This window comes from Castor canadensis, chromosome 12 (genome assembly GCF_047511655.1).
Source record: "Castor canadensis chromosome 12, mCasCan1.hap1v2, whole genome shotgun sequence".
Classification (NCBI taxonomy): domain Eukaryota; kingdom Metazoa; phylum Chordata; class Mammalia; order Rodentia; family Castoridae; genus Castor; species Castor canadensis.
The window spans coordinates 108444265-108468630 of record NC_133397.1 but is presented as its reverse complement, the minus strand read 5'-3'; the positions used below and the strand labels follow the sequence as shown (position 1 = coordinate 108468630).

The 24366-nt window shown below is 45.0% G+C and overlaps 1 protein-coding gene across 3 annotated transcripts in view; it reads right to left on the bottom strand.

Moving 5' to 3' along the window:
* Tspan2 (tetraspanin 2) overlaps positions 1-24366 on the bottom strand; it is a 53607-nt gene that overhangs the window by 27668 nt on the left and 1573 nt on the right. For all 3 annotated transcript variants that reach the window (XR_012439904.1, XM_020157369.2, XM_074050688.1), the window contains exon 2: positions 10242-10344. Coding sequence is in view for 2 of the 3 variants with exons in the window: in XM_020157369.2 (XP_020012958.1) it covers positions 10242-10344 (103 nt within the window). In the remaining variant the exon portion in view is untranslated. The remainder of the gene's footprint in view (positions 1-10241; positions 10345-24366) is intronic.

Genomic DNA, 24366 nt, shown 5'->3' with positions numbered 1-24366 from the left:
ACATTTTAATTCTAAGATGATTTCTGTAGAGCCCTATGTCTCCCAGGCAGCATGTGGGACAGATGCATGACCTATTTACCAAATCCCTCATGCTTTCCAAGCCCTATTTTCTTTGATTTGAAAAGAGAAAACACTTTGAAATTGCATTTTTATCATTAATAACTGGGCTTTGCAATGCAGGTGATATGCTACCAACAAGAGCTTGCTCTAGGGGAATCTTCTTTCCTGACAATTCTATCCCTTCTTTCTCAGATTTCAGATACTTCTTTTAAAGTGAGTAGCATCATTTCAGTGAAGGAAATGAGAGAGCTTCTTAAGGGCCTCTGGCAAGAATTCATTTTAAAATGGCTCTCCCTTGTTGGCACTGGATACTGGCCTGGTCATCAACTCCAGTGGCTTTTGGCTACAGACGGTTTTACATAACCTACTAGTGACCATTTTTCATCTAAAAATTTTTTTTATACTTCCACATAAAAAGTCTCCCTCCCTTCCAGCTTCCCTTGAATACAGGTAATCACCATATTCTCTCAATAGTCGTGGGGATTGGCTCTAGGATCTGCATCTAAATCAGGGGGTGCTCAAATCCCTGTATAAGATGATACAGTATTTGCACAGAACCTACACATACCATCCTGCATATTTAAGTCATCTGTGGATTACTTACACTATCTCATACAATGTAAACCCTATGCAGTTGGTATGCTGTATTGCTTAGGCAATAGTGACGCGAAAAAATCCTCATTCATTCTCAATACAGATGCAATTTTTTAAGAATTTTTTTTTTTGATGGTACTGTAGTTTTCCTAGGCACTTGAGTCACACCCCCAAATAGAACATTTTTGCTCCATGATTGGCTGAATCTGTGTATGCAGGACCGACAGATGTAGAATGCACAGATTCCCGGGGTAGACTATATATAAATATCTAGAGCATTAAGGAAGTCTTCCTTCATGGGAAATGGAAGGGCTTGGACTCTCTAAGTAACAGCATTTGCAGCTTTCAGTTATCCAGTACGATTCTAGTGTCTCCCATGTTTCACTCAACGCTATTGGTCAGAACCACCACCTGTAGCTAGTGAGGGGTAAAACTGGAAATGAGTCAAAGTGCAAACCCTCAATTGCCCTGCCACAACTCTCAGAAGGAATTCTGGGGCTCTTAGCTAGAAATTGGCTCATTTATTAATAGCAAGAGGGTTCTTCTTACATAGACCTGCCATACGATCCAGCAATCCCACTCCTGGGGATATACCCAAAGGAATGCAACATAGGTAACTCCAGAGGCACCTGCACACCCATGTTTATTGCAGCACTATTCACAACAGCCAAGTTATGGAAACAACAAAGATGCCCCACCACTGACGAATGGATCAATAAAATGTGGTACTTGTACACAATGGAATCTTACTCAGTCATGAAGAAAAATGAAATCTTATCATTTGCAGGTAAATGGATGGAACTAGAGAACATCATTCTGAGTGAGGTCAGCCAAGCTCAGAAGACCAAAAATCGTATGTTCTCCCTCATGTGCAGACTTTAGATCTAGGGCAAATGCAGCAATGTGGTCAGACTGGGATCACATGATAAGGGGAGAGCACATATGGGTGATATAGAAATAGGTAGAAAATCCAAAACATGAAAGCGTTTGATGTCCCCACTCCAGAGGAGCTAATACAGAAACCTTAAAACAACAGAGGTTATCATGAGAAGGGGATCAGTAACCAGGGTAAAGATCAGTTAGAGATGAATCAACATTGGTCATAACACGTGTACACGAAAGCAATGCTAGCAATATTTCTGGATAGCTATCCTTAACTCAACTAGCAAAAACACTTTGTCTTCCTTATTAGCTATGTCTCTTTTCTTCAACAAAACTAGTGATAAAGGCAGAACAGGACCTGCCTGGAACTGAGGGGAGGGAGGGGGGAAGAGGGTGGGTGAGGGGGGCAGGGGGGAAAAATGACCCAAACAATGTATGCACATGTGAATAAATGAATTTTTAAAAAGTGGGGAAAAAAAGAGAGGATTTCTCTTGACAAAAGTTCTTGAGATGTCTAGAATTGATGACTGTTGAAACTATAGGGCTGAAACCCAGAAATCTAGGCCTGCCAAGCTTACCTTATTATTATTATTATTCAGTGTAGCCATCTGTGATATGAAAGTGATTATCAATTCCAAACTGTTGCAAAAATACTTTGGTCTCAACCGTGTAAGCTCTAAGTATCCCTCTGCTGTTCAGCTACCATGGCTGTCAAGTACAACTGAAAACCCAGGTTAAATAATATTACCAGAGTGAGTCAGAGTGTTTAAAAAGGAAGCTAGCCCCTGACTGTTCAGCCCTGGAATGCTCTCCTTCCACACAACCTCCATCCAGGCTCCAAGACTCTGAATTTGACATGGAGAGATAGCTGCAGCCAGGCGGTGACTCTGGAGAACCTGTTTGTGGGCAACCCCTCTATGGGGAAACCTGCTCACACCCTCTGCTCCCAGACATGACCTCACACACTCCAGGACTGGCTCCAGCTCCCTTGGCTGAGGGCATGGTTCCCCACTCTGCACTCCTAGAAAGAAGACCCTGGGGTGTATGCCCATCCAAAGGCCCACCAGACAGGAGCTGGAACAGGAAGTGGGTCTGGCAGGTTGCTAGAACATGGAAGATGTGGGGGCTTTTCCCAGAAGTTTGCTGAAAGAGGTCTAGGAAATCTGAGCCCTCTTCTTGCCAGCTCCACTCTTGTTAGGTTCTTCCTTCCCAACCTTAGCAAACAAGGGACACACAGATACCCTGGACCAGCCTCTAGGCCTTGGACTGGACCCAGGGGATCTCCAGAGAAAGTAGCAGGCAGCAGTCAGTCTGGCTACCCTCTGTCGCTGTCCCTGTCCTGGTTTCCCACAGCTGGGTTCTCCTGCCCTGGTCTTAGATGTGCCAGGCTTGGAAGCCATGTCCAGATCTTTACTGTAGAGTGGAAAACTGTCACCATGGAGGGAGAACAAAACAAAGATGTCAGAAAGGAAAGTATCTCCCCAAAGATGGGCGCTAGACAATGGGTCTTCCTGGGGTTCCTCTCAGAGATAGGACTGTAGGCTGGACAGTGGCCTTCTTTTCTCTTCTCTTCCTTCCCTCTTTTCCCCCCTCTCCTTCCCTCTTTTCTTTCCCCCTTCCTTCCTCCTTCTCTTCCTTTCCTTCTTATTTTCTATTTTTTATTTGTTTGAGACAGGGTCTTGCTAGGTTGCCCAGCAACCTAGCTAGCTGGCCCTGAACTCATGATACGCTTGTCTTTGCCTCCTAAGTAGCTAGGACTATAGGCTTGTACCACTGTACCTGGCTAAGGCCTTACTTTCTTAAGAATCACTTGAGTGTGCCAGTCCTGTTTAGGACACTCTACAAAGGGCTGACGACAGTTTAATGAGCCGAATGGTCTGGAATCTATTCTGAAAACAAAATACACAGATCAGTGAATGGAGACATTTTCCAAAAAGTGGGCTTGCTTCTCTTTTAAAGCCCTGTTAACCTCATTCTGGATGCTTTGAGGTGGCATAAAGGGTATCTTAGTGTTTTTGTTCTTGTTTTACTGTTAGAGAGCAGGTGTCTCTCTTGTTTGGAAAATTATTTATTGAGGAAAACAATCAATTTCTATAAACATATACATTGCTTTTCCTAGTTATACTATAAGAAATATTTGAAGCCGGGCACCAGTAGCTCGAGCCTGTAATCCTCGCTCCTCAGGAGGCAGAGGTCAGGAGGATCGCAGTTTGATGCCAGCCTGGGCAAATAGTTCATGAGTCTCTATCTTGAAAAAACCCAACAAAAATAGGGCTGGCAGTGTGGGCTCAAGTGGTAGAGAACCTGCCTAGCGAGCGTGAGGCCTTGAGTTCAAATCCCAATGCTGTCAAAAGAAAAGAAAGAAAGAAAAAAAAAAAAAGAAATATTTGAAGTGAAGAAGCGATCCTTGATTTCCCAAGAAGTTTCTGTGGACACTGCCCAGAGAGGCAGCACTGGGAAATGAATAAGAACAGGCCTGAGTGTCAGCTGTTCTGAGTTCTGGGTTACCAGCAAAAGCTGAGGAACCATGGTTGACTGCCAGCTTCAGTTGCTTAACCTCTAGGGGTTCCTTACTTCCTTATTCTGCCTGGTGCTAAGTTTCGATGACAACTCACCTTCCTAACCTTTGAGCACCTCCTCACCATCAGTCTCTCTGGGGTGACATAGAGAGTCTCTTTGTGGCTAAGGACCAAAGGAAGGAGGGTAAACCCACATTCATGATCCACACCACCAAGGCAGGCAAGAAGGATGCAGGCTCTGTTGGTGGACTGTTGTTTTCCCTGCCCAGAATTCACCCTTCCTAGAATTCAATTTTTTTCTCTATTAGATAAACAATGCCCTTCTGTTCTCAATCAATGTGGTGAGTGTTGGTGAACCTCAAGTTCCAAGGTGGGCTTATGCTCACAAGCAACTGGCCACGATGACTAGTTTGGGGATGGGCACCAGAGTTAGGCCGGAGACTTTAGGTGCATCTGTTGGAATGAAAGAAGCAAGTTCTTCTGGGGTCAGGAGCCTAGGGCACCGACAGCCATTTGAACACATGAAGAGGTTGCTAAAGGAAATCAAAGCCAAGAGGTGGCTACAGGCTACATTCTGGTCACATCACTTGAGTCCCTGAAACAAGTACTAATCCTGGACTTTGTATTTTGCTCAAGTCCATTTGAGTAGGTCTCTGTGCTTTGTCATAGAAAGAGTCTTGACAGATGTGCCCAAACAGATGTGACATGATAACTCATTCCTTGTATCTCGGGTTCTATGCACACTGCTTTGGCTTAGTTTAGAAAACAGAATCAGGAATGTGTAGTGCTAATCCCCCCTCCTGCTCACCAGGCTCAGAAAACACCTGAGCTGATAAACACTCACTTCTGATTTTTGTCACATTCATGACTAAATACACACACAAAAGAGCTCACTTTCATCTGGGGACGTCTGTTCAACTGTTTGGAGTTATCAAATTCTTCGATGGTGTTTTTAGGCTGAATGTAAATCTGTACCTGTGACACTGCTGCCAGCCCTCTGCTTCTATAGAGCTGCTCCCAGGACCACCTCTAGGCTGCCCCTCACTCATTCTGCACTCTGTAGCTCATGTTCCATCTGAAAATCATAAATTTCCACTGCTCTGCTCAGTTCTCTCTCACTGATATCTGCTGCCATCGTGTTTCCTTCTGTCTCTGAATTAGATTACTTAGGCTTAATAATGTTTAATGGCATTCTTGTCTTTCTGTCTCTTTCTTTATAATTCTGACTGCAGCCATTTTTTCAGGCCTAATGATATTACTAATTTACTATGTTTTTTTTTTAGTTCTATGACTCCCCTCCCATTCCATTGCTGCCAGAATAGTCTATTTAAAAGACAGTGCATGTCAAGTATAGGGACTCGTGCCTGTAATTCTAGCTACTTGGGAGGTTGAGATCAGGAGGATCACAGTTCTAGGCTAGCCTGAGCATAAACAGTTTGTGAGACACTACCCTCATCCCCATCTCAACAGAAAAAAGCTGAGTGTGGTGGCACACATCTGTCATTCCAGAGACAGTGGAAAGCTTAAAATATGAGGATCACAGTCCAGGCTGGCCTGGGCGAAAAGCAAGACCTTATCTCCAAAATAACCAGAGCAAAAATTGCTGGGGGCATGGCTCCAGCAGTAGAGCACCTGCCTAGCAAGTGCAAAGCCCTGTGTTCAAATCCCAGTACTGCCAAAAAGGAAAACAAAAGGCAGTGCAGATTCTACTCTGCCCCAAGTCCCAAAATATCCTTCTGTTGCTTACCAAATTAACCAAGATTCAGGGCCCTTTGTACTACTAACCCTCCCTCTCGATCATACCCCACTCCTCACTCTAGGAAGAGCCCTCTCCAGTCTGGGCTTGCTCAAGTCCTTCTTGCCTTTTCTGCTTAGAACAATCTCTCATTTACCACTTCATGGCTGACATCTCTTACACACTAGCTCTTATTGCCACTTAAAGTGTCAAGAATGTGAGTCTTTTCAAATATACTGCAAGTAACTGGGGGAAGTTACAACACTCTTAGACATTTTTGTGTGGCCTCAGAGCCTGGGATTATAATATTAGCTGGTGGACTTAGATTCTATTGATAGGTTATATATATTTTTTCTTAAGTAGAGGAGCCTACAAAACCTGGAAAGAATAAAGGCAATCCTGCTTGAATACTTAACAATGTTGACATAAACCAAATATTTAGTGAGATTCAAAGAATTAAAATAACAAGAAGAGGTTGTTCTTTTTTTTTTTTTTTTTTTGCAGTACTAGGGTTTGAATGCAGGGCCTCTCCACTTGGGTCATGCCCCAGCCCTTATTGCTTTAGGTATTTTTCAAATAGGGCCTCTCATTTATGCCTGGGGTCAGTCTGTGCAGTGATCCTTCTATTTACACTGCTTTTTGCATAGCTGGGATGACCACACCTAGATTTTATTAATTGAACTGGGCTGGTCTTGAAAGGTTATCCTCCCAATTTCTGCTTCTTGAGAAGGTAGGATTATAGGCGTGAGCCACCACACCTGGCCCATGAAAAGATTTTCAAAGGCAAACAGATGTTTATTGAGAGGGTTTCAGCTTTTCTAGAGGTTTTTACATAAGCCTGATTTCCATGATCTTTCAGAATGGTTTGTCGGGGGAGCAGCTCAAAGTGGTATGGGGTTTGGGAGCAAACCCAAGGTCCTGAGTTCAAACCCAAGTACTACAAAAAATAAAAAGCTTTTATTTGTTTTTGATGAAAAATGGACAGTTCATTCTCAAAAAATTATACTTTAGAGATTTAAATTCCTCACCCTCAAACTTGGCAGTGAGGGTGGGTGGGTGGTTGGGTGTAGGCCGTTGGTCATTGAAGGTGGGATTGTGAATGTCACTGAACTGCTTGGTGTTTTTCCCAGATGCTGGTTCTCTGGGCAGACTCCTCCCCATTGGCCTAACAGCACACATGCAGCTTTTGCTGGAAAGTCCTAGGATTACATTTGGGGAAGATGAGAAAAATAGGGTTCCAGTGCAAACCCAGCAGCATGTAAGAGTACACAGTCAAATGCTGTACCCCCCCAACAAGCCTGAATTTCAGGAGCAAACACTTAGACTATTCTACTGGGATTGAGCTCACATTAGGGTGTCAAGTGACGACTGATCTCAGAGCAGGGAGAGCAAATAAGGTTCACCCTGAGGAGCCACTGGAGATGGCTGGGGAGAGCAAGAGCTGGGCTAAGAAGACTTCTTGGAAGATTATCCTAACAACTAGCTGTATCTCCATAGATGAGGGAAATAATGGCAGCTGACTGCTTTGTACTTATCAATCTCAATCCAGAGTCATGATAGATTCAGTTCCCAGTACCACAAAGAAGAGCTATGAAGAGGGCTCTCCCTAACTCAATCAATCCCAAACCTCCCCGTCCTTCTAAGCCCCATGTGAGTACCCTGCGCCCTGAGGACTGTCCTGCAGCCCTCAGTGCTGTCTCTCTGTTCTTAACTCAGAGCTTATGTCTGCAGTACACATGTAGTATCTCCCATGTGCTTGTGACTGCGGTCTGCTGTTGGCTATTGAACACTTTCTCTTTGGAGAGGCAAGAATCCCACAAGCGTGGGCTCAGATGGGACTTAGCTAAGACTGAGTTAGAAATTGTGCTGAAGCTGTGCAGTCAGCAGCTCTTGGAGTATCAGGGGCATGAACAAAGACACATTCCTTCCCTGCCCTGCCCTCTGTATGTTCCTGGGGTCCCTGGGGTGGGCTCACCTACTTTTGGAGTTCCAAGAAAGAATATGCTAAGTGTGTGTTAGCTTTTGGAAGGAAGCGTGTTTTTACTGGGAAACTGTGGATTAAAAGAGCATTTCTTGGTGAAGACTATGGCAGAGTTTCTCCTTTTTCCTTGTCACTAAATCCCCGTCTTGTACAAGAGTCAGAAGCCCTCTGGGGGTTCTATGTCGCACCCCAGGCCCAAGCATGAATATCAGTTGGTCAGAGAGACAGCCGTGGACATTCACTTCTTGGCCATGGTTGGTTTAGGCGTGAGTTTATCATACAGTGCCAACCAATAAGCCAAAAGGGGAAGTGTGTTCTTTGGGAGACTCCTAACAAAGGTGTTTTTATGGTGGTACTGGGGTTTGAACTCTGGGCCTCACGCTTGCTAGGCAGGTATTCTAGCGCTTGAGCCACTCTGTCAGCCCTGAAAAAGGTTTTATTCATTCCTGAGAAGGGCCATCTGAAATGAAGCTTCTTTTTTCCTCCTTTGGATAGTGGTGTGAGTGCAGGATGCTTGCAGCCAGGGCGCTCTCTCTGACATCTGGGGCCATGCTGGCGAGGGTGGCCAGGTAGAGAGAAGTTCTCTGATGGGAAATTCCCTATCTCCGGCCTTTTTTTTTTTTTTTTTTTAATCACACTTCATCAATTTTGTTTTGGCCTTGAACATTTTTTTTAAACAATTCTGAAATTAGGATGTATCTTTTGTGGCATGTCAAAGTTAAATTTGTGCCATTTTTTCTTAATGAAGCCTAAAATAGTTGAGTGTTTTACAAAAAGCTGCATCTAAGATTTCATCAATGTGAAACCTTATTGTTTTTCATATTTACTAGGTTTTCTGCTATTTTCCTTTTTTAAAATAGTAATCTATATAACCGATTAATTTTTAAAAACGTATTATATTATTGTTGTACTGGAGGTACATTGTGACATCTACAAAAGTGCTTACAATATATCTTAGTTAAATTCATCCCCTCCATCATTCTCCTTTACCCCTTCCCCCCTTCTTAGAATCATTCCAACAGGTCTCATTTTTCCATTTTTATACATGAGTACTGCTGTTTTCCTTTTAAAGTATCCTACCTGAGGGCTGGGTGTGGTGGTGCACATCTGCAGGTCCAGCCACGCAGGAGGGGAAGACAGGACAATTGTGGTTTGAGGTCAGCTTGGGCAGTTAGAGTAAGACCCCACCTCACAAAGAAACAGGGCTGGGGGCAAGGCTCAAGTGGCAGAGCTCCTGCTTAGCAAAAGCAAAGCCCAGTACCTCCCAAAACAACAACAACAAAACACCCTAAAAACACAAAAGGACTGGGAGTGTGGCTCAAGTAGCAGAGTGCTCGCCTAGCAAGTAAATAAGCAAACAAACAAACAAATAAACATAAAATGAAAGTAGTCTAACTGATAAAGCTTTGTCCTTACACAAGGATGCTGTGCAGGTGGGGTGTTTGGAGGAGGTGACCCAGCTGTGAGCTGGACTGTCATAAGGACATCAAGGCCTCTAGTGGCCTGGATTCTCTCTCTTGTGGGAAAAAGAATCTTCTTTTGTTGGGATGTGGAGCATCTCCACTCTCCAGGCGCAGAGGCCACTCAAACAGGAGACGCCTACTCTGTGGCCCTTGCAGTTCTTAAAACAGTCAGACAGGAGTGTTGTGACACTGGCAATGGCCTTGGGCTTTTTGAAATCTAGAGTCCAGGTGTACTTGGCTGGAGAACAAGAAAAGGCCACAGGAGAGGGCTGTATACTCAGAGGGAACTGAACCCAGTTCCTACCAATAGCAGTGCCTCAGCAGGTGGTTCAATCCTTGCTCTTTCTCTTCTGGCCCTCCCCCTTCCCTCTTCTCCACAGGCAGCCCTCCAGGTCCCTCCCTCAGATCATTCCCTTCTCCTCCTCCCTCGTCCCCTCCTTTCCGTAGTCCCTGGCCACGACACACACACACACACACACACACACACACACACACACACACTCACGATTGCTGAGCACCTCCAAACCTGGAGGTGACTCTTCATCTTAAGTTACATTGATCTCTTACACAATTTTAAAAATACAAGATCACAAAAGAAATGCTTTACTGAGCAGGGGCCTATGTCACCCTAGATGAACTAGAGAATGACAGACTTGTGGGTATCCACTTTACTTAGGGGACAAAAGTTTTTTCTGCTTCTTTGGAATGAATCTTAGTTGCATCTCCTTGTGACTTTTCTCTTTGACACAAGAAGTCAATGTTGCCACCACTGGCCTTCCTTGATCTTGGCGAGTAGGAATGGGCCACGTGTGGGGCAAGGCCCTCTCCACCAGAGTGCCTGTGAACATCACCCCTCTGCCCCTGCCCCAGGGCTGGAATAAGTGTGCAGGGCTCAGAGTGGAGGTTCCTTCCTCTCCCTTTCTCTTTCCCCCTCCCAGTCCTAGCAGATTTCTGCACTAAGCTTTAACCTTCCACAGCTACAGCTTAGGGACGCTGAAGTCACTCACCCACATAGAAATACTCTGGGGACTTGTCCTCTGATGATAAATCCTTTATGGTGCCTCCAAACCGAAACCATAGTCCAAATGCAATGACGGCTGACCCGGCCAGCTGGAAGGTAAAGAACACAGTACTGATGAGGAGAGGAGTGTATGCACAGACCACGGCTGGGAGGGTCATCCCTGTATAATCACCTGATCGCCCTTCCCAGCTCACAGGAGAAGAAACGGGGATAAGAGAGGTGAAAGCCTGTGCTTAAAGGCCCTCGGGGCCCTGGGATCTGCACTGGGCTTTTTTGGTTTCAAGTGTAGAGCTCAGGCTGGGTCAACCCTGACATCAGGCTGCCCCATGGTTATGGGAAAGATATGGCATGGCTGAGGGGCATCTCAAAAACACTGTTCCGAGCTGGGTGCTAGTGGCTCACATCTGTAATTCCTAGATACTTGAGAGGTTGACATCGGGAGGATCATGATTTGTAGGCCAGGCCAGGCATATAGTTCTGGAGACCCCATCTTCAAAATCACTAGAGCAAAATGGACTGGAGGTGTGGCTCAAGCTGTAGAGAGTCTGCTTTGCAAGAATGAAGCCTTGAGTCCAAATCCCAGGCCCACCAAAAACAAAACAAAACAAAAAAACAATGACAACAGTAACAAAAAACCCTACCAGCAGGCAAGCCCCCTGCCTTATTGTCCCTGGCTAGGCATGCTGAACCTCCTCACCAGCACCACAGTAAGTAGCAACTGTGTCTTAGGTGCCAGGTCACCAAGAGCAAGATGAACTCCAAGACCTGGGGGAATCCACTTTTCTAAATTAGAAGAAAATACACCAGCCTCAGAGCCCACCCACACGTCATGATGCACAGTCTCCAATTAGAAGGCTGTTCAGAGACATGGGCAGCCCTCTTTCCCCAATTCTGCATAGCAGCCACTGCCCTGCTCTGCTGGAGATGGTTTTGCAGGCAGGAACAGAGCCTGGCCTCTCTTTCTTTTCTTTTTTTGGTTGCTATTTTGAGTTTCCATGGAAAGTGAGAAAGGAAAAACTAATTTTCTGAAAAAGTGTGGTCTGTGTGCTGTGTGGCTCATGGAGAGGGTGAGTGGCTGGCATAGCCAGTGGCTGGGCAGGCTGGCAGCTGGTAGAGTCATCACTGGGCTGTGTCTCTGCTCTGATGGCCACTGTGGGGATTGGCTTTGACCCTGGCAGCACTTTCTGCCATCACAGGACTGCCACAACCACATGCCAGCAGGCTCCAGTCACGGTGTTCTCTCTGCAAACACAATTCTCCTATTTCACTGTATCGATCAATCAATCAACAGATATTTACAGGGCACCTTCTAGGTGCAAGGCACTATGGGAAAATAAGCGAGATGTAAAAATAGCCTCCTGCCTCTGCCAATCCAGTCACTGTCACTGTTGGGCTGCTTCAGCCTCTCACCAGACGAGCAAGGGAGAGTATGCCTCTGTCCCCCACAGCAGAGTGCCCAAAGGTGCAACAGGAAGACAGAAGGGGAAATCAGAGAAGAGGTTTAATAAGGAAAAATTCCCAGGAGGCTTTCACAAAGGGTCTTCTACCTTATGGGGCAGTTTGTAAGGGACACAGCACTGCCCTCTAGGGCTATCTGGCTGGATTTATATAAGACCTCTGTCTCCCAAGGCCAAGTTCCTCTGGTTTCTTCAGAAACACAGCAGCCTTCAGTGAAGAATCAGTGTTGGGGGGGTGAGTTTTACCGGCTGGCCTCTCCCATGGAGAGGAACTAAGAGTTTCCAGCCCTCAGAGGAAGGAACTAGTTGGAGACTCTGAGAACTGGGCTCAACCAGCTCTCCAAGGACTTTTGCAGGTTTTAAAAGGGCAGCATGACGTGGAGATGTAAAAAGAAACCATGCTAGCATATTAACAATATTTGTCTTTGAAAGGCGGGATTACAGGTGACTTTTTTCTTCTGTTTTCTAAGTGTGCTGCGTTAAGTATGAACTACTCTGCTAAGCGTAAAAATGGCTTTTTAAGAAAGCATTGAACAGTAGTTTTATGTTCAGTCTAAAAACATGGGTAGTCTTCTTGGGCTGTGCTTAACTTGGAAGGACACCAACTTTGGGGTCCTCGCTCTTGCCATGCAGAAAAGAGAGTGATGGTCCTGATCAAGCCCTGTCCCTGGAAGATCCCAGAGTGCTTGGGACAAAATTGCCCAGCAGAGCCCCGTGGCAACCCTGTAACCCTCCTCTCTGCAGTGCCTTGATGGAAACACAAAGTTTCCAAATGCAAAGTACAATCTATTGACAGAGGCACCAGGCCAAAGCCAGCAGCCACCAAGCAGACTGTGGAGGAGGTGACTGGTCCCAGGGACACCCTACCATGAGGCCACATTTTTGGAATCTCTCTGTCCACAAACTCTAATTTCTAGCTGTCTGGGATCATCCTCCCAGACGGAATCCATTCGTCCGGTTCTGGCACAGATGTGTTTGATGCATAATGGAAAATGAAAAGAGACGTTGCAATTTAAAGCCATCAGGCAACAGGAAAAAATCTGCGCTGGCTCATCCACACCCTCAACCCCAAACCACACGGGTTTCCTTCTGGGTCAGGGAAACTGCGGCATAGCTGAAAGTCATCACTGTGTGGAAGGGAATCCTCCTGGCATGCTGCTGGCCGTGTCAGGGGCCTGTGGGTGAGGACCCGGTCACTGCATTGGAAAAAGGCACAGTAGAGACCACGTAGCCCTTTGGGTCTTTGGAACTCATCGATCCTGTAAAGCTCCGGAAATGGTCAGTGTTCATCGAACTTAGTTCGGTCTACGACACAGTAGAAATGGCTCAAAAAGAATTCATACCAATTTCAGCCTAGTAAGGAACAAAGCAAGTAAGTCCTGTGTCTCAAGGCTCTGTGTCCCACACAGCTAGAAGAGACGGTTCCCCAATGCCCAGAGGGACTCTTTAAGCATCTCTAATCCTAAATGTTAGCCCTACCAAAATTCCTCTAGGCCCTAATTCTCTCTTCTTTTCATTTCAGCCCCTCTTTTGCATTCAGACAGGGCTGTTCCTCCACCAGGTTAAAACATATAAGAGAGGCTGCTCCCTTTTTCTTCCTCTCCTCCTGTCCCCAGCCTCATCAACCTTCACTTCCTCCCTGATTTTCTTCCTTGCATGTTTACTAAGAATGAGCCAAGGTCCAGGCCAGGCTCATGTACTGTGCTGGACATTAGAGGAATGACACCAAAAACAGCAGGTCTCAGGTCCAATATGGAGGACAGCAGGTAAAGTAAGAAATACAGTAGAATGCAGGGAGCAGTGTGCACCCTGGCAAGGGGGAGAGCAAAGTGCAACTACCAGGGGCCTGCAGCAGTCATCCAAGTCTGAGTTACACCTTGAAGAATGAGCTAGAAGTCATTGAGCAAGGAAGACCTGGAGGGAGGAGCGAGCTCCAGGCAGAGGGCCCAGCATAGGGAAGGGTATGGTTTCCTTACCTAATGCTGTGTTGAGGAAAAGAGGAGTCTGGGAGAGGTCAGAGGCCAGGCTTGGAAGAGAAGTAGGGGTAGCCGGGGTTCATGGCTGCTGCTTAGCCCTGAGGGGGAAGAGGAGATGGGAACCCTTCTTTTGATGGGAATCATCAGGCACATAAATGTTGCCTGGCTGCCAAACACAGTGAGGAGTCAAAGATAAAGGCCCGATTGACTGAGGACCAGAGAGGGGACCAAGGAGTGAAGTAGAGAGTCCTGAGAACCAGTGACATGGTACCAACCAAAGAACTCTGCTTCCAGGGCCAGCCCTTCTCCCTGTACCTCTGGCAGAACTGCAGCCTGAAATTCTATTTTCACAAGAATGGACTTCTTCACACAACTGCATGAGTTGGGCCTCGATGTTTACCACTGAAAAGCACTTATTGAGCATGCGTTGTGAGCCACGAGCCAAGGACTGAGAGATGAGGAAGAACCAGCCATTCTCCTTGAGGTTCTCAAGGGCCTGTGGTAAAACACCAGATGTGAATTTTGTCCTGCTGGTGAGGATTCAATCAGAGTCAGCCTGCTAGAGTGCACATAAGACACTTAGGACATCATTCCTTCCATCACCATTCTTTTTTCTGAAGACCACTTGTGCACAAGGCCTTCAGAAAATGTGATGAGACAAGGCTGGGTGGTGGTGGTAAAAGTATGTCCATTACTTAAGAAGAGATGTAAAATAGGAAAAAAAAAAGGTGAGAAGAATGTGGAAGGTACAGACAGCGACACATAAATCCACGTCATTATAAAGGGGACTACCATATGTAGTTACATATTTTCATGGGCAAGTTATTTCAGTAGCTAACCATATTCTAGAGAGTTTATAGGACACAGAATTGCCAATTGTAAGCATATGTCTCTAGAGAAGACAGTTGTGTTGTAAAACTAAAGAAACAGGAGAGAGAACGGAAGACCTGCTTTAAAGCATTTTAAAGCAAAATGGACGGGTGGTTTCTTGTAAGGGCTACCTGCCAACACAAGTCATTTAGCATGAAGCAGAACTTGTTTTTGGGTTTCAATTTTATTTTATGGAACTTATTTCCACTTTCCTAGGATTGCTGGTGAAATGTCTTATCATTTTTTTCACTTACAAAAAATAAAAAATAGAGAGAGACTTTATGAACTGCAAACATGGTCCCCAGGAAGGCACCAGTTCAGCTGGAGGGGGCAGTGCCAGATGTGAAAGTGTGGAGACCACTTTCCTCCAGCTGGCCCTACCTCCCTTCCTGGTTGCCAGCCAATAGGTCACAAGGAGCAAACACCGGGAAGGAAATCCAGCAGAGAGCCCCTTTTCAGGGTCAAATGCATTCCCACTGTGGGGGGAGGTTTGAGACTGTGTGCTTATACCTGGGTGTGAGACAAAGGAATAGCTGTCACCTTCCCCAGCCAGTTTTCTTCCTTCTCCCAGTTGGTGGTCACTGCTCTTTCTGTTTCCTGGGCCAGTACACTGTCCTCCCCTTATCAGGGTGACACCAGCTCACAGCTCTCAGTTCTAATGTCACCTCCTTGGGGAAGCCTACTCTAGCCTAGATAGGTACCTTCCTTCCTTCATAGTTCATGTGAACATAGCTGTTGAAATATTTTTGATTTTTTTTAAACACGTGAGCTCAGTGAGCACAGGGAAGGTCTGTTTGTCTCCCGTAGACGTTTGTTAAGTGAGGGACTAGAGAACAAAGGCACCATTAGGCCAAGCAAGGGACTGAATTGTGTCCTTCCAAAATCCAAATGCTGATGCCTACCTGCAGAGTCACAGTATTTGGAGATGGAACCTTTACAGGGGTGACCTGTAAGTCATGAAGGTCATGAAGGTGTGGCCCTCACGATGGGACACTGCTTCTTCTAAGAGACACCAGACAGTTTGCTTGCTTGCTTTCTACCATTGAGGATGGGATGACAAGGTACTGTCTGCCAGCCAGAAAAAGCTGGTGTCTTGGCCTCAGATTTTCAGCCTCCATAACTGTGAGAAAGAAATTTCTGTTGCTTAAGCCATCCAGTCCATGGCATGTCTTTCTGTGTGCAGTGTGAGTGTATCTATGTGTGTTGGGGATTAAACCCAGGGCTAGGTATTTCTTTTTTTTATGTCAGCATGAGCTGACTAAGACAGGCTAATAGGAGCAATTGCAAACCACAACCCTCACAGCTTTCCAAGGGACTTCACCAAGTACTGTTTCAAATCCATCTGCACCTGGGAAAAACTGTAGTCACTGTGTGAACACAATGTTGAATGTATTCAGCAAAACACTCGCCCACAGAAAACGAAAACAATACAAACAATATCAGTTCTGTGTTTTCCTAAGCCTATGTACTGTGAATCTTGCATGGACACAAAAATACACCCGTGGGTGCCTTTTTCTCGTAGGGGCTCTGAGCACATCACAGGAGTACAGCAACACAAACACACTGCATGCAAATGAAAGAATGAACAAAATCAATCCTTATTCCTGCTTCTCCAGGGTGAATGCCATGTGTACACACAACCCATTCATCTGCTCCTCTCTTCTTTGGGATAAAGTAACACAAAGTTGGAAATGATGCTTCTGCCCTAGAATTTTCTTTAGGTGCTTTCAAGCTAATACTTTCTCTTGGTGGCAATTCTTATCCTAGATGGAATGGTAATGAGTCCTCACAATGCTTGATCTGATTGAAGCCCCATTATGCTACCACAAGGGGAATGCAGTCTCTGCCTTTTAGGAGGCAGATGGCAGGAGCACTTTTGCTTTGGAAGCTGATACTAATTTTCTCCAAGTGGAAAATAAGCTCCCAAGACCTTCATCCCCATTATGCACTGAGAGCCATGCCAGGATTCAGAGGGCACTTTCACAAAATCAAGGGTTTTATCAGAAAAAATACAAGAGAGCTGAACACCTTACAACATTCATACCAAAAGCCCTCGAAAGGACCTTGCTGCTCTGACCTCTTCATCAGGACAGGGGAGGAAGACCTGAAGACAGGAAGGAGGCAGCGTGTGATGGGAAGGCTGGGTGTTTGGAGATCCGTGGCGGCTCCTTAAGATCCCAGTGTTTCTTCATAGAATTTCCTAAGAATAAGCTCATGCTAAGAAAGATATTGTTCAGGTAAGAGCATACTTTACGATCAATCAATGCTTAATTCTCAGCGCTGATGGAAGGGTGCCAGGCTCTGCAGTATTCTGTTGATCTCTGGAATGAACACTGGTGATATATTTGTGCCAATACTTCTGTTGATTGAGGTTGCCATAAAATTACAGGCATGGAACAGCCGATCTTACTGGAAGGCTGTTTATAAGTGCTAGGGAGAGGGGAGTGGATGGAAGTCTGGGGGAAGGAAATAACCTGGAATGAAAGCTTGTTGTGAATGTTAAGCGATATCCTACCTATAGACATGTGTATAACGGCTTCTCTCTTAAATACAGGGGGAAGGAGAGGAGAGCAGGGAACAGCAAGAATTAGGAGAAAGATGGTGGTTGTGCAGTTTTCTCTCTGCTAAAAACAAATGTCACAGACTACTGACTAATGATGCCAGGGGACAAATGGCTTCATCAAGTGAAGGTCAGATAGACACTGAATTAAAATCTAATTCATTCACAGAAGTGAATTAAACTCAATGTCTGCCTTATCTCACCTAAGGGATAAGCTGGGGGAAGGGGACAAAAATGGCTTTTGTAAGTTCTCTGGACTTCCTCCTGAAGCATCCTGCTGGGACTTACCCTAGGCTTACCCTCTGAGTACACTAATACTTATCTTGGGGGCCACAATGACTACTGTGACAACTCATCTATATTGAACTGTATACAAGCAAAGACAGGACATTAAATGGTATTTATGTTTCAGCCAAATACTCTTCAAGGTGGTTGAGAGGATGATTTGGGAGCAGAAAAATAAGATTCTTAAATATTAATCAATAACAATAATCATATCCAATTTTAATTGTTACAGAGAGTCAATGGTGGCAGATAAATGATTCAGATAAAAGTCAGATTGGAACAAGGTAAAACACTAGAAGTTAGCTTCGATAGGCTCTAGTAGAAATCATGAATGCCTATATGGGTATTTTATAGTTTGCTCTTAGCATCAATTTCATTAGAACCTGCTTGAGGTCAGGAAGATGCAGCACTGGTCCATTCTCAGAGGCCTGGGTTGATTCAGAGATGTGTAGGCCCAAGTCAGCTTCCATGATGTAGCTCATATGCACCCCACTCGCTCCCTCCCCCCACCTCGCCCCTAGACTCTGGGCTTTGCCCTGTCCTGTCGGGGGTCTCTGCTATTCTTGGTTAAGTCCCTTGCCCTCTGTTTATAAACTGACTCCTTCCCAATTATCATTAAGAGGTGAGCTTGTCACACACTGTAGAACATTTTCAACCTGCTCTTCTAGAACTGTTACTTTTGAGTATCAGATTGCATAGCGATACCTTTAGACAGGCTAACAAGAAACCCACATGCATGTACAGCACTGGGGTGTGGAGGAGTGACAGTGCTAAAAACGGGGTTCCAAGCAACTGGGTTTGAATCAGGCTCTTCCACAGGCCTGAACTGTGACCTCGGGCAAGATGCTTAAACTCTGCACCCCTCATTTACTTGTCTGCAAAGTGGAGGGAAGAAGTGCATTTTAAGAGATTAAACAAATTTGCATTTCACACTTAGAACAGTGAGTGCCCAGTACTTAGGATGTCTTAGGTTGGAAGATGCTCGAATGTTACACTCAAACTAAAAGCTTAATCTTCAAGATAAGAAACACCACTCTTGTGCCACCAATAACCTAGCTCTCTGCTGCTGCCTTCTAGTAGTTTTTGTGGGCTCTACATCGCCACTTTCCATAAATTTCCTTGAACCATATTAGAACTATTTTCTGAACTATACTAGAAAGCCAGTGGCCTTCATAGAAGCTATGTCCCCCTTTCTTTAATTTTAGCTTATTTAAAATTATTTTTCTTTTGGCGGCCCTGGAGTTTGAACTCAGGACCTCACACTTGGTAGACAGGCACTCTTACCGCTTCAGCCACTCTGCCAGTCTTAATTTTAACTTCCTTAAGACTCAGGAAAAATGTGAAGAAGTATTTATAAGTGAAAGAATAATTATAGTTAAGCTAGATCTGTCCATAGACATTTCTCCAATGAGTCAGTGCTCTATATCTCTGCCCCCCAGTACCACAGCCACTAGTTCACCTAGAGCTACTGAGCATGTGAAATGTGGCTGGGGGCGTGAACACTACATTTAATTATTTTAATTAATTTCAATTTAAATAGCCACATGTGCTCAGTAGGGTAGTCACCATGTCACATGCTTGTCACATCTCCAACCTTCTCTTTCTGTTAGTCTGGGGACTTCAAATGGTTAAGAGCAAAGAGCCCATCTCTGTCACTAACCAGCTAAGTCTCCCATGCCTGTTTCCCCAGATGTAATCTGGAGATGATTATAGTGACTGTTTCATAGGATTGTGGTGAGGACTGGAGGAGTTAATATAAAATTATGCCCAGGAAAGCAGCCAGCACATAGCTTATATTCGTATAGTGTTTACTATTCTTCTCCAAGTTTTTTAAACTTGCCTTGATGCATATCCCTCCTCAATTCTTACCTTGCTTTTCTTCTGTCTTAAACTGATCAGCTGGTGTTCATACACTTCTCCTGTTTCTGACACATGCTGGAGTACTTTACTCATCTCCCTACACCTGTACTTATAGAATGCTTCAAGTCTAACTTAATACTGAGTATCATCACCCTGGTCACAGACTTCACATTTTCCAAGTAGTAGCTTTTCTTTTGTTGTTGTTCTGAGACAGGCTTTTGCTATGTTGCTTAGGTTACATAGCATATAAGTGAACTTGAGAACCCCAACATGTTCATACAGTGAAAAAAATAGAGTTTAAAATTAGAATATCTGGGACATACCTACCTACTGTGTCTGACTTTCAGCTTCCATGTCTGTACAATGGGAATAATGAGGCTGTAGATGGGAGAATTATTGTAACTATTACCTTGCTTGTGGGGGATGATTTGCTCTTTGGAAAGCAGATTTTCAAAAAATTTAAGGGCAGGGAAACACCCAGCAGCTCACACAATGATTTTAGCACAACTGACGATAACAGGAGACTGACAGAACCGCTCCGCATCCACTGAGCTGTGGAATGTGGCAGTGGGAATTAAAATTATTTTTTGCAATTTCTTTTTTAAAAATTATTATTATTTTCACTGCGCTTGGTCAAAACCACATGAAATATGTCTGCAAATAGGTGGCCTTACGTTATTTCACGTGATTGCTGTGATTCGTTATCAGATGGAATGATAATGCATGAGAAAGCATTTGTAAGTTAGAATAGCATATAAATGTCAACTAGCAGGCCAAAGAGGGCGAGAGAGCCAGGTCAGGCTCATCTTTAATGTGCTCCGCCCATTGGACTTTCCCACGGGGAGTCTCACCCTCTTTCTACCCCTTGTCATGACGTGGTTTACTTCAGTGGGTCGGTATAATGTTGCTTGCTTTGAAAAGTAGAATGACCCTGCTGTGATATTAACTGTCAACATGAAGTTTGGGAGATGGAGCTTATGTTCTCTTTTGTCACACATGGTTGGAGAGGGGACCTAAAGGATGTTCTAAAATAACAGTGAAATGCAACGGACGATAGTAATTGTAGAAGTCATTACGTGTTAGTGTAAAAAAGAATCTCAAAACAATAATGGTAAACATGAGTAACTGGGATTAAGAAAACTGCCAAGCCAAGTGAGCAAGTCAAGAGGAAGGGTCTCCTTGCTCCATCCAGAAACAAGTGCCTCTGGTGGGCTTCCGACCTCTTCCAGCCACATCTGCAACAGTGGTTCTCAAAGTGTGTCCATAGGGCAGCATCAAGTTGGGGTGGACAGAGCTGCAGAGCTGCTGAACAACCTCTCTAGGCCACCCGTGCGCACTGCAGCTTCTCCATTGCCTTCCCTCGCCTGCACCTGGCAGGGCAGGGACCAGACACCTCTGCTCTAGGGTCAGTACACAAAACCCTGTCAACTGGAGCCACACTGACTCTCTGCTAGGTGCTGTGGGACTGGAAGAAGGGAATGTTGGCATGACACAGTCCCTACCCTCCAGGAGCAAAGACCAGAGAAGGAATAAACTACAATCAGAGGCCAAATGGAGGCTAAAGACACATGTGCTTCCTGATCTAGGGCTGGGTCCTCATCATCTCTGACTCACCAGCGCTTAGCAGGGTGCCACGCTCATTGCAGGTGCTCAGTGCGCACTTGCTGAGTGAGCTGACTGTGGAGGAAGGGAGTCTCTCCTCTTGACACCATGCCCCTGATGAGCTGTCAGACTCCTGGCACTTCGGTTGGATGTAGAATACTTGCTTGCTTCTTCTTACTTGCATGAGCCTCCTGGATTATAGATTTTCTCTCCTCTGGTATTTCAATTTAACTATTACTCATATTTTATGTTTCTGAATATTTACTATGGGTGTGTACTAACTAATTTCCTTCCTTCCTTCCTTCCTTCCCTAATTCCCTCCCTTCCTCCTTCCTACTTTCTTTCTTTTTTAACCTGTCTTTTGGATAGGTTATTGCTTTAAAGTTACTGTTAGAAATGTTTGAGCAAGAGGGGGAGACTTGTTTGAGCCAAACTTCTTTCACTCCCAAGCTAACTAGACACTCTTTCCACTAGCACCTGCTAGGCACCTCCAAGTGAAAACCTAAAGCTGCATTAGTCACAGTGAGGAAAGGACAGCCACTTCAAACTTGCCATATATGGCATGTGTCTTTCAACAAAGAACAGCCCTGCTTCCTGTGGGACAGTGCCACTGAGCAGCTCAGAGCAGTACAATGATAGGAAAACGCTGAGCGGACAACAATAAACCAAGGGATAAACAGTGCCCAGGGTTTTCTTTAAACCAACATATGTGGCTGGGTGGGTTGTGGTGTTTTATTTATATTGCTATGCAACGGAGGGGAAAAAATGAAGGTGACTTCAATGAAAGCCACAGGAATATACTGAGCTATCTGATTGCAGTGCCTGAATCCAGAGCTGACAGACTCTGGGAGGGGTTTCATGGTACACACCAACCACATCAGAGATTAATTTAGAAGGGTAAATGGGTAGTGTTACTTTTGTTTTTAAAAATTCAGTAGTGAATACAGTTGGCAACCTGGGTCAGGGTGCACCATGCAGTTCTGGCAGGTCTATTTGATGTTCAGAAAACCAGGAGCTGCCAAGAAGAAGCTGCAAGTCCATCTGTCAAATTGCAGATCACAAAACACACCCGCAGCCTCTGCACCTGCCTTCTGGCCAATTTCAGACAAGGAAGGAAGTGCTGTCACCCAGGGAGACCTTAAACCTCAGAAAGACAGACATCCAAGGGTGTGTGTAAATGCTACACTCTAAGTCACAGCTGCAGCCTGTCCTTCTAGGAAAAATCCCTCCAACCAGAAAAAACTTCAGAAACTAGGGGTGTCTCTGGAATCAGGTTCCTTTGAGGACCATGAAGGTAGACATCTAACTAATTTAGATGAGTTCCCCAAAGTCCTTAGGCACATGATTCAGTTTGCCACTTTCTCTTTAATTGTGTAGGTACCTGTACCTACTGCCGTGCCCTCCTCTGTCCCTCTGTCCCCATGGAGGAGAGGAAGCTCCCCATGTCTCCTTCACACCAAAAGAAGAATCTTGCTCAAATCTAAGCAAGCAAAAAAGAAGGAGGTAATGAACAGGTGGACATAGGTCAGTCTCCAGATAAAGTTCCCAACGATTATCTGTGCCAATCATGAAGGCCATTCACACCTGGTTTTTTAACCTACAGATTCATTAATTCACTCTGCAGATATTACTGAGGCCCTACTATGTGCTGGACACCATTCTAGGTGCTGGGGATATAGCTGTGAACAAAACAGAAAAAAGATTTTCCCGGTTTGTAAGTTCCAATGGGGGAAATCCACACGTCGAAATTAAGAAGATAATGTGTTGTTATTCTCCAAAGAAGACAAGCTGTAAGCCACTAGGCATACATCTATAGTATTTGTCATCGTTGAGGGAATCAGGAGAAAGAGAGCTGCATTTATTGGCTTCCTGTGGGCCAAGCACTTAATAGTGAAAATCATATCTGGACACTGGTGGCTCATGCCTGTAATCCTTTTACTAGTTACTCAGGAAGCAGAGATCAGGAGGAACTCGGTTCGAAGCCAGCTTGGGCAAATAGGTGGCAAGATCCTATCTTGAAAAAACTCATCACAAGAAAAGGGCTGATGGAATAGCTCAAGGTGCAGGCCCTGAGTTCAAGCCCCAGTAAAAACAACAACAACAAAAAAAGTAAAAATAATAAGTTTTGAGCACTTACTATGGATGAGGCTTATAGGAAGGTGAGGTCAGATAGTTTACATAGGTGCGTTTAATTCTCTCAACAACTCTATCACTCCAGTTGTACAGATGAGAAGCCAAGTTCAGAAGTAAGAATAACTTGTTCAAGTATAGCCCCCCTGTCTAAGCAGATCCCACTTAGGATGGCTATACTCCAGCCTGAGACTTTGTCACCCGATGGTGGGCTCACATTCCTCTTGCTCTGCTCTCCAGCTGGTGGACACTGGTGACTCACCTGTGCCCACCTCCCTTCCACGCCTCCCTCCAGGGTCAGCCTGAATGCCCATCTTCAGGAGAAATTTTCAGGCATTGTTTACTGTGATGCCTGCTCTGAGCTCCACACCTCCATCACCTATTGGATAGGTCACTTCTAACCTCAGTGGCTAACACACATGGAGGCGCTCAAACTTCCTTTCTTTATTGTGTTCATGGTCAACAGGGTGAAATTTGTCACTTGATTGTATATGATGTTATTTTTTGTTGTCCTAGATGCATTGGTCTTGTGTCCTCAACTAGATTAGCAGCTTAAGGGACAATTTTTATTGTTTGTTTGCAGTGCTAGGGTTTTGAACTCAGGGCCTTGTGCTTGCCAGGCATGAACTCTACCACCCGAGCCATGCTCCCAGCTCTTTTTACTTTTGTTATTTTTCCAATAGGTCTTGCTGTTATGTTGGGGTGGTCTGGACTGCAATCTCCCTATTTATGCTCCCAGGTAGCTGGGACGACACGCATGCACCACTGCTTTTTCTCGGCTGAGATGGGGTGCGGGGTGTCTTATGGACTTTCTTGTCTGGGCTGGCTTCAAACTGTGATCCTCCTGATCTCTGCTTCCTGAGTAGCTAGGATTATAGATGTGAGCCACTGCACTCAGCTGAGAACAGTGCAGTTGTGATTGTTTTGTAATTGTTTAATAGTGGTTCTTGAACTTGACCATGGATCAGAATTACCTGGATGGCCTGTTAAAATAGATTGCTTAGTCCCTCTCCCAGAGTGTTTGATTCAGCAGCTCTGGGGTAGGCCAAGAATGTGCATTTCTGACAAATTCCTAGGGAACGCTGATGCTGCTGATCCAGGAGCCACACTTCTGGGAGGTAGGGTTAACTTAACGTACCACAGCGTTTAAGAGAAAGTAGGCAGAGTCTGAGTCCCATCTCACTAGCTGTGTGACCTTGGGCAAGTTAAATTATTTGAGCCTGCTTCCTCTTCTGCAAAAATGGGGATAACAGGGTGCACATCAGAACTGTTGTGAGGATGAAGTGTAATAATAAATAGGATGTGGTTGGCACATTGGAAACTCTAGATAAATGCTTTTAATTGTCCCTGGAAAGACTGCCATGACATCAG